The following is a 10,607-nucleotide window of genomic DNA, read 5'->3' as shown; positions in this document are numbered from 1 at the left end:
GCCCCAGCTGCAAACCTGACCTTCTCCTCCTATTACCAGCACTCCTCACTAGTGGCGGCCATGTTCATTGTGGCCTACGTGCTCATCTTCCTCCTCTGCATGGTGGGTAATGCGCTGGTCTGCTTCATCGTGCTCAAGAACCGGCACATGCGCACCGTCACCAACATGTTTATCCTCAACCTGGCTGTCAGTGACCTGCTGGTGGGCATCTTCTGCATGCCCACCACCCTTGTTGACAACCTCATCACTGGTGAGTGTAGCCAGTGGAGGCACTGGGAGTACCTGCCCCTGAAATTATTGCTGGCCTGGTCCCTTGGCTAAGATGCTATTGTCTCAAACTCTCAAGGCGGTCTCGTGGTCGAGGAATTAGACTAGATAATAGATGTAACGAATTAATCATTTTCTTTGTTCCTGCATTGTGTGACTTACTCTTCCTGCATTATCTTAATCTTCACAACAACCTAGTGAAGTATATGTTATTATTATCCCCATTTTATGGATAGAGAAACTGATGCTCAGAGGGATTAAGAAACGGGTCTGTAGTTACACAGCTAAATGTCAAATCCCACATTCTTACACCCATATTTTTAACAACTATGCCTCTCAGTCTTACTCTCCCAGGTAGCTCCCATAAGTAGAACTAGACCAGTGGGAAGAAGTGGTTGAGAGGCAGGTTTCTTCTGAATAATGACCTAAGAATTCACTTATTTGTGTTGTTCTCCAACAAAAGACAGTTCTGTCCTATAGGTAGTGAGCTCTCTGTCACTTGGGAGTGCGTAAGTCAGGACTAGCTGGCTATTTAGCAGGGATTTGGTAGAAGGAATTCAAGCAGAACTGGACCACCTGGCCTCTAAATTCCTGCCTGTTCATCCTGCAAGTCAGAAGGCTCCCCCGTCACCCTCTCTTCTATTTCAGAGTAAGACTCCACGGACCCTGGGACTCTGAACTTCCAGACCTGCGGCGACTCTAGAAGGTCTGAGTTTGCAAACCCTGAGCTCAGAGTCCCATTTGGAATGACTTACCTGACTTGGGGCAGAGGAGTCACAGCCCAAATTTCTATAGGTTCTAGGACCCAGGAAGTAGAGCTAGGACAGTCCGCTTCCCCTCTGGTATACTGGCTTTCTGATGGAACCTTTAATCACTGATGAATCCCAGGTTCTTTTAAGGCTGCTGAATATAAACTGTGCATCCTTCTTCCCAACACACCCAGACACACACACACACACACACACACACACACACACACACACACACATACACACACCAGTTAACAATTATATTGAGAGATTATTAGTTGGTTAAGGTGGTTTTGTCAGTCCTTTTCACATGCCTAAATTTAAAAAATATTGTTTGAATAAATATATTCACACAGTTCAGTAGTCAAAGCTCCCAAAGGTACCTAGTAAAAAACCTCCCCTTCACCTCCTGTTCTCTGGCCTCCCAGCTCCTCTCTTGGGAGAGAACCAGTGTTGCTAATTTCTTGTGTTCCTTCCCAAACATATTTTATAAACAAATTTAGGAAATGCTAACTTTCCAGTTGTTTGTGTACCTTTACCTTTTCTCTGCTTAAAAATAGAGTATGTGTGTTGTAAATAGGATTCATTAAAATTAATTTACATGAAGTTAATCCAAATTAATAAATAAAAGTTTTTCATTCTTTTTATGAATGAATCTGTATGAATCTGCTACAATTTATTTAACCAGTCTCTTTTTTCCTTCCTTCCTCCCTCCCTCCCTCCCTCCCTCCCTTCCTTCCTTCCTTCCTTCCTTCTTTCCTTCCTTCCCTCTCACTCTCTTTCAGAACACAGGTACAGATGATTGAATTATTCACTTCCACAGTTCATGGCACTATGTGAATTCACTGTGTTGTGAAGCCCCTTTAATTTTCTTTATTCATTCCTTTCTATACCCCTACCCCACTCCAAATCCCCTTCCCTATAGGCAAACGTTCTATTAAATGTAACGTATGTCTTTTTGCTTGTATGCATTCTTACAAACTGCATTTGGCTGAGTGGATCCAAAGCTCATTGACAGAAATCATTGGTTGAGAAAATGATTGTCTCTCTAATAGTCAGAAATGTCCACAGTGGTATGGGCTAGTCAGTTCCTCATTCCTGAAAGTGTGTAAGTAGAGACGGGATGACCGCCTAGCAGGGCATGGAGGAAAGATCCAAGCCACAGAGGGGACTGGCCAGGGTCCCTGGTTCTTTGTGGGTGAGACATCTCTTACTCTGTGGTGGCCTCTGTCATTGCAGGGTGGCCTTTTGACAACGCCACATGCAAGATGAGCGGCTTGGTGCAGGGCATGTCTGTGTCAGCTTCCGTTTTCACACTGGTGGCCATTGCTGTGGAAAGGTAAGAGGGTTCCCAACTGGGTTATCCCGGGTTGACTGGGCCCGGCACTAGAAAGAGCCACTGTCTTCACTGCAGGATCGGGGAAAGGCTGGAGCTGCTCTGTGGTGGGTGGGGCTGAATCCTGAGCCATAAAGGGAAGGCTGCCCTCTAAACTTGGAGGACCTGCAGAGGATGCTACCATCTCCTTTCAGAAGGCTTGGAGGCAGCTCCTAAGGAGGTTTAATAGGGATTTGGGGGGCTTATGAGGAGCTTGAAGGTGGTCCTTCTTTCCTGGGGAGCAGGAATCCTGCCATGCATGATTCTGAGCCAGAGAAGCAGCTTAACGGGTGGGCCTCAATACAGCTAGAAAGGAAGTGTGTCCCCTTGCTCCTTGACTTCACCTCCATGGCCTACTTGTTGATCCCTGGCCCTACTGGCTCCTCAACTCCAGGCCCTACTGGCTCCTCAACTCCACCCTATCACCAGCTACTTATGTTCTTTACAGCCTCAGATTCCATCAGATTCTCTGATAAGCATGGGTCTGCTAATGGAATGGAGCCTGGGGCCAAAGAGGCTTTGAGAACAATAAAATGCTGACTAACAGCAATATGTCCTGCTCCCCATCAGTGAGCCCTTTTACTAAGTTTCTTAATTAATCTGAGCCTCAGTTGTTCATTTGCAAAATGGAAAATACTCTACAGGATGATTGGGAGGCTTCAACGAGCTTCTGCTTATAAAGCTGATGCATACTACTTGGCACAGTGTCCAAATGTCAGCTTTTAATATTTGATCTCCTTCTTACACTCACACCCATTCTTCTCTTTGCAATACAGGTACTTCTTAGCACCACCCTTTCCATTTATGTACTTATTTTTATTAAATTTATTGGGATAACATTGGTTAATAGCATTATATAAATTTCAGGTGTACAACATCTGTATACTCCATTGTGTGTTCACAACCCAAAGTCTAGTCTTCTTCCAGCATCGTATATTTGACTCCCTTTACCCTCTTCCTCTTCCTCTCACCCCCTTCCCCTCTGGTAACCACCATTCTGTTGTATCTATGAGTTTTCTATTTGTTTCGTTTGTTGCTTTTTGTTTTACATCCTCCATATGAGTGAAATTATATAGTTTTTGTCTTTTTCCATCTAACCTATTTCACTTAGGATGATACTTTTAAGATCTATTCATTTTATCCCAAATGGCAATATTTAATCTTTTTTTTTAGGGCTGACTAGTATTCCATCGTGTATATGTACTTCATATTCTTTATCCAACCATCCATCGAAGGACATTTATGTTGTTTCCATGTCTTGGCTATTATGAATAATGCTGTATTGAACACAGGGGTACATATATCTTTACAAATAAGTATTTTCAAATTTAGGGGGTAGGTACTCAGAAAAGGAATTGCTGGGTCATATGGTAGCTCTAGTCTTAATTTTCTTAGGAACCTCCATACTGTTTTCTATAGAGGCTGCAACAATTCCCACTGGCAGTGTGCAAAGGTCCCCTTTTTTCCACATCGTCTCCAACACTTGATATTTCTTGCCTTTTGACAGTAGCCATTCTAACAGGTGTGAGGTGGTATCTCATTGTGGTTTTGATTTGCATTTCCCTTAGAACTAGTAAAGTCGAGCATCTTTCCATGTATCCGTTGGGCAAGTGTATGTCTTTCTTGGAAAAGTGTCTATTCTGGTCCTCTGCCTGGTTTTTGAGTTGCTTTTTGTTGTTGTTGAGTTGTATAAATTCTTATATATTTTAGATATTAGCCCCTTATTGGAGATATCATTTGCAAATATCTTCTCCCATTTGGTTGGTTGCCTTTACGTTTTGTCCGTGATTTCTTTGCTTTGCAGAAGCTTTTTAGTTTAATGTGCTCCCATTCATTTATTTTTGCTTTTACCGCTTTTGCCTTTGGGTTTATGTTCATAAAAACCCCTCTGAAACCAAGGTCTGTTAAGTTTAGTGTCTATATTTACTTCTATGGATTTTCTTGTTTCAGGTCTTATATTCAAGTCTTTAATATATTTTTAGTTAATTTTTGTGTATAGTCTCAGATAGCAGTTCATTCCTTTGCATATGGCTTTCCAGTTTTCCCAACACCATTTATTGAAGAGGCTTTTCTTTTTTCATTGAATGTTTTTGACTCCTTTGTCAAAAATTAGTTGCCCATATATGTGTGGATTTATTTCTGGGCTCTCAATTCTGTTCCATTGGTCTGTGTGTCTGTTTTTCTGCCAATACCATACTGTTTTGATTTATAATATGGAACTTTATAGTATGGTTTGAAGTCAAGGAGTTTGATGCCCCCAGCTTTGTCCTTTTTTCTCAGTATTGCTTTGGCTATTTGGGGTCTTTGAGGATTTTTCGTTCTATTTCTGTGAAAAATGCAAGTGGGATTTTGATGGGAATTGTGTTAAATCTGTATAGGCTTTAGGCAATATAGCATGTTAACACTGTTAATTCTTCCAATCCGTGAACATGGCGTATCTTTTTCTTTCTTTGTGCCTTCTTCAATCTCTTTCAAAAAAGTCTTATAGTTTTCAGTATACAGGTCCTTCACTTCCTTTAAGTTTACTCCTGAATATTTTAACCTTTTTGTTGCAGTTGTAAATGAGATTGTTTTCCTTTCTTTTTCTAATATTTCATTGTTAGTATATAGAAATGCAATGGATTTTTGTACATTGATTTTGTATCCTGCAACTTTACTGTATTTGTTTATTGTTTCCAATAGTCTTTTGATGAAGTTTTTTAAGTTTTCTATATATAGAATCATGTTATCTGCAAATAGTGAGCTTTACTTCTTTATCCCGAGTTTGGATGCATTTTATTTCTTTTTCTTGACTGATTGCTCTAGCTAGGACTTCCAGTGCCATGTCGAATAATGCTGATGAGAATGGGCATCCTTGTCTTGTTCCTGGTCTTAGAGGAAAAGCTTTCAGTTTTTTTTTTTTTTGCCATCAGGAATGTTAGCTGAGGGTTTGTCATATGTGGTCTCTATTATGTTTAGGTACTTTCCTTCTATACCTATTTTATTGAGTGTTTTAATAATAAAGGAATGTTGAATTTTGTCAAATGCTTTTTCTGCATCTGTTGATATGATCATATGATTTTTATCATTTATTTTGTTAATGTAGTGTATCACATTGCTTGATTTGTATATGTCAGACCATCCTTACATCCCTGGAATGAACCCCACTTGATCGTGATGTATTATCCTTCTAATGTATTGTCATATTTGATTTGCTGGTATTTTGTTTAGAATTTTTGCATCTATGTTCATCAGATATTGGCCCATAATTTTCTTTTTTTGTGTTGTCCTTGGCTGTTCTTTTAATATCAGGATAATGTTGGCCTTAGGAAATGACTAAAGAAATATTCTCTCTTATTCAATTGTTTTGGAAGAGTTTGAGAATAAAATGTATTAAACCTTTTAATGTTTGTTAGAATTCACAAGTGAAGCCATCTGGTCCTGGGCTTTTGTTTTTGGAGAGGTTTTTGATGACTTTCAATTTTCTTACTAATGATTAGTCTATTTAGGTTTTCTGGTTCTTCATGTTTCAGTCTAGGAAGGTTATATATTTCTAAGAATTTATCCATTTCTTCTAGGTTATCAAATTTGGCAGTGTATAGCTTTTTATTGTATTCTTATATTCTTGTAATCCTTTGTATTTTTGTGGGGTCCGTTGTAACTTACTCTCTTTCGTTTTTGAGACTTTTCTTGTTTCTTGAGGTCGGCCTATAATGCTATAAACTTCCCTCAGGTACTGCTTTTGCTGCTTCCTCAAAATTTTGTTATGTTGTATCATCATTTTCATTTGTCTTTATGTATTTTTTGACCTCTTTATTTCTTCTTTGACCCAATCATTGTTAAGTAGCATGTTTAATCTCTATATATTTGTGGAGTTTTTTTCAGCTTTCTTGTAGTTAATTACCAGTTTCATACTGTTGTGGTCAGAAAATATGTTTGGTATGATTTCAATCTTCTTAAATTTATTGAGACTAGTTTTTTGTTCCAACATATAGTCTATCCTTGAGAATGTTCCATGTACACTTGAGAAGAATGTATATTCTGTCATTTTGGCATAGAAAATTCTATAAATATTGAGTAAGTCTATTTGGTCTAATGTGTCATGCAAGGCTGATATTTCCTTATTGACTTTCTGCTTAGATGATCTACTCATTACTGTCATTGGGGTATTCAGGTCCCTTATTATAATTATATTTTTGTCAGTTTCTCCTTTTAGGTCTGGTAATAATTGCTTTATATATTTTGGTTCTCCCAGGTTGGGTGCATATATCAGGGTTATGCCTTCTTGATGAATTGTACCCTTTATCATTAGTAAATGTCCATCTTTGTCTTTGTCTCTTGTTACCTTTTTTATCTTGATATCTATTTTATTTGATATAAGTCCGGCTATACCCACTTTTCTCTAGACGCCATTTGCTTGGTGTATCATCTTTCACTTCTTCACTTTGAGCCAATGTTTGTCTTTGTAGCTGAGATGGGTCTCTTGAAGGCAACATGTAGTCGAGTCTTATTTTTTAATCCATCTTGCTATTCTGTTCCTTTTGACTGGTGAGTTCAGTCCATTTACATTTAGGGTAATTATTGACATATGAGGACTTACTACAGTCATTTTATCTTTGTTTTCCGGTTGCTCTGTATCTCCATAGTTATGTGTCTTAGCTCTAGATTTTTGTTTTGTGATTACCATTAGGTTTATGTAAAAAAAAGTTTCATATAGTCTTTTTTCTTCTGATTGCATCTTATCTTCATTCACCTGTGCAAGTTCAGTCCTTTCCCCTGTTATCCTTTTTTATGCTCTGCGTTTACTTCCAAATGGCAGTTGTCTTTTTAAAAATGCTTTAATTTGTAACTTTATGCTATAAAATTTTTAATACTCTATTCTGAAATAGAGTTGCAATTTCCTGCTTCTGTCTCTTATCTTACTCAAAGTTTTGTATACTTTTATCTTTTTGTTTCAGATAGAAGAGCTCCTTTTCTGGTAGATGCTATAGCACAAGTTTTTTGTTTTCTCTTGCCTACACTACTGGTGCCTCTGGGATCTTGGTGGGAAAGTGTTGCTTCAGTTATGGAAAAATGCCCCATATTCCCCAAGGAGGTGGGCATTTCCTTTGTGTCTGGGACACCTCTGTGTCTGAGACACCTCAGTCTTATGGTACCACCCCCATGGTGGGATGTGGAGGGCGATAGGACTCTGAGCCTTCAAATTCCCAGTGCTGCCTTCTTGTACAGAAGCTGCCAGCCACACTGTGCTATTCAAGGCATCTCTGCTGCCTCTACCAGGTTCCACCTCAATGGGTATGGAGTCTGCAGCTTTGCTAGTAATGGTGGCTGCTAGTCTGCTGCTGCCACACCACTGTGTTGTGTCTCTACCCAGGTTTAGCCACATTAGTGCCAACTACTCGGACAGAAATGTTGCTTCTGCTCTTCTGGCCCTCTGGGATACTATGTAGGTTGCAACCCAACTCTTTACCTCGCCACCACGTCAGCTGGGGGCGTGGTTGGTGCCAACTGCATCTGCAACTCTGGTCTCTGTTCTTCCCTCCATCTTGCCTCTCCTGCTTATTCTGATACACCTACCTTCAGATGTCTTGATGTGTGGATCTCTCAGAGGAGTTTGTGTGTTAAGCAGGGAAGCCTTTGTTGAATGATAGTTGTCTGACTTGTAACTTTAAGGGTAGAAACCAAAGGGTCCCCTTATTCCACCATATTGCTGACACTATTCCACTTTTTCCAGAATCTAATGTCTTAATCCTCATTGTGTCTCTGCCATTATCAAACATAGTCTTCTGTGACCCAGTGATATAAGCAGCTGGGGTGATGGAATTAAGTTCCAGTATCTGGAATGCCACTAACTTTCTGGCAATTGGGGAAAATTCTTCTCCTTCAGTGATCTTAATTTTGTTATTATTGTTAATGATATGTGAATATGCAACCTCTTCCAGTAGTGTCTGCAGTATTCTTCAATTTTTCATCTCCAATAAGCCTTTCTGGTCCGCCCAGGATTCTCCTCCATTCATTAACTGATCCTGCACTATAGCCAGTACCATATGCTTTAAGGATTATTGGTCTCTGGGAATTTCTTAAGTGTGCGATGCTATGAAACCAGTAGGCCAAAGGCATACAGATTGAGACAGCAAGGCTTGAGGCAGGCCATGGAGAAGTAGAATGTTCTGTCAGGAAGGGGAAAGGGTGGTTAGACAGGAGAGCAGGACACAGTCTGGTGAAGTGGAAAGGGCATTTGGCTGGGAGTCAGCTCCAGACCTATGTTCTAGTGCAGGTTTAGTCCCTAAATTGTCACATGACCTTCCCAGACTAATTAGATTGGATCTTTGGCCGGAAGAACTGGGCATAGGTATTTCTTAAAATGCTTCAGGAGGTTTTAATGCACAGTGAAGGTTTATAGCTTCTGGTCTATATGGCTTAGTGGAGCAAGACAAATCTACCTTCAAGGCTGGTTCTTGCTACTTGTTAGCTGTGTTGCCTTGAGTCAGTTGCCTAACACCTCTGAATCCGTCTCCTCAACTGTAAATTAAGGGTGTAATAGTAATCGCTGCTGAGATGTTCTAAGGAGGAAATGGTGCAGGCCTATCCTAATACTGTGACGGGACTGTTGGAAGGATACTGACCAAAATAACATAGGGACAGCCTATTGTTTAGGCTCCCAAGGTTTTCTGGAGAATCCATGAATAGCTAAAAATTGTTTTCTTTGATACACCTACCTAATAGGCCTACTCAAGGACAGAATGCACAGACTGATCACTCCGGTAACTTCTGACTAATCAGTTAATCTCCAATTCCTGTTTACCATACCTCCTGCAGCTTCCTCCTCCCCTCTCTCTAGTAAATCCTGTTTTTGCCTTTGTTCCTTGGCTACTGAGACCAGGAGCTGACTCCTCACAGGTGAGAAACCAATTTACTTGCAAACTAACCTAATTAATATCAGAGCTATTCTTTGAGGCTATCTAAGGTGCGATGATGAATGTGAAGTGCCCACACCCACCAGCCCTCATCTGGGGCTAGCTCTGACCTGTGGAAGACTGGGACCCACCCAGACCCCCTGCTTCTTTTTCCTCCGTGCTGCAGATTCCGCCGCATTGTGCATCCTTTCCGCCAGAAGCTGACCCTACGGAAGGCGCTGGTCACCATCGCGGTCATCTGGGCCGTAGCCCTGCTTATCATGTGCCCCTCGACCATCACGCTGACTGTTACGCGCGAGGAGCACCACTTCATGGTGGATGCCCGCAACCTCTCCTACCCACTCTACTCGTGCTGGGAGGCCTGGCCTGAGAGGGGCATGCGCCAGATCTACACTGCTGTGCTCTTCTCGCACATCTACCTGGCGCCGCTGACGCTCATTGTAGTCATGTACGTCCGCATCGCACGCAAGCTTGTCAAGGCCTCGGGCCCTGGCCAAACCCGCGGAGAGGCAGCCACGGAGGGCCGGCGCGGGGCCCGGCGCAAGGCCAGGGTGGTACACATGCTGGTCATGGTGGCACTCTTCTTCACACTGTCCTGGCTGCCGCTCTGGGCTCTGCTGCTGCTCATCGACTACGGGCAGCTCAGTGAACCGCAGCTGCACCTGGTCACGGTCTACGCCTTCCCCTTCGCCCACTGGCTGGCCTTCTTCAACAGCAGCGCCAACCCCATCATCTATGGCTACTTTAATGAGAACTTCCGCCGCGGCTTCCAGGCTGCCTTCCGTTCTCAGCTCTGCCCACTGCAGTGGGGGAGCCACAAGGAGGCCTACTCGGAGCGGTCCCGCAGGCTCCTGCGCACGCGGATCTTCGTGGAGGTGCAGCACAGCGACTCGGGTCTACCCTCCGAGTCCGGGCCTAGCAGTGGGGCCCCCAGGCCTGGCCGCCTCCCACTGCGCAATGGCTGGGTGGCCCACCATGGCTTGGCCCCGGAAGGCCCTAGCTGTTCCCATTTGCCCCTCACCATACCAGCCTGGGATATTTGAGTGGTATAAGGAGGACAGACTCTGAATCTGAGGACCCTGACTGGACATGTGACACCTGGACATGACACCTACACCAAGGTAGGCCTTGGTGCCTACCTTCCAAATACAAGGCAGTAGACTGCTGCTAGTGATATCTTCTCTAGGACGTCCCCCGCCCCCGCCAACCCCCTCAGAGAGTGGCAAAGGAAGGGAAGTGAAGAGGAGCTAAGTTTCCCCAAACTCTTCTGCCACCAACTTCATCTCTGGATTCTCACAACACTTTGGGAATAGGCTTTTC

The 10,607-nt window shown here is 42.5% G+C and overlaps 1 protein-coding gene across 1 annotated transcript in view; it reads left to right on the top strand.

Moving 5' to 3' along the window:
* NPFFR1 (neuropeptide FF receptor 1) overlaps positions 1-10,330 on the top strand; it is a 23,827-nt gene extending 13,497 nt beyond the window's left edge. Inside the window, exons 3-4 of the mRNA XM_011372168.1 lie at positions 2,256-2,355; positions 9,454-10,330. Of these exons, the coding sequence (XP_011370470.1) occupies positions 2,256-2,355; positions 9,454-10,330 (977 nt within the window). The remainder of the gene's footprint in view (positions 1-2,255; positions 2,356-9,453) is intronic.
* Positions 10,331-10,607: the final 277 nt, after the last annotated feature.

This window comes from Pteropus vampyrus, unplaced genomic scaffold, assembly GCF_000151845.1.
Source record: "Pteropus vampyrus isolate Shadow unplaced genomic scaffold, Pvam_2.0 Scaffold202, whole genome shotgun sequence".
NCBI lineage: Eukaryota > Metazoa > Chordata > Mammalia > Chiroptera > Pteropodidae > Pteropus > Pteropus vampyrus.
Note: the sequence above shows the minus strand (reverse complement) of the source record. Positions and strands in the feature narration are given on the sequence as shown.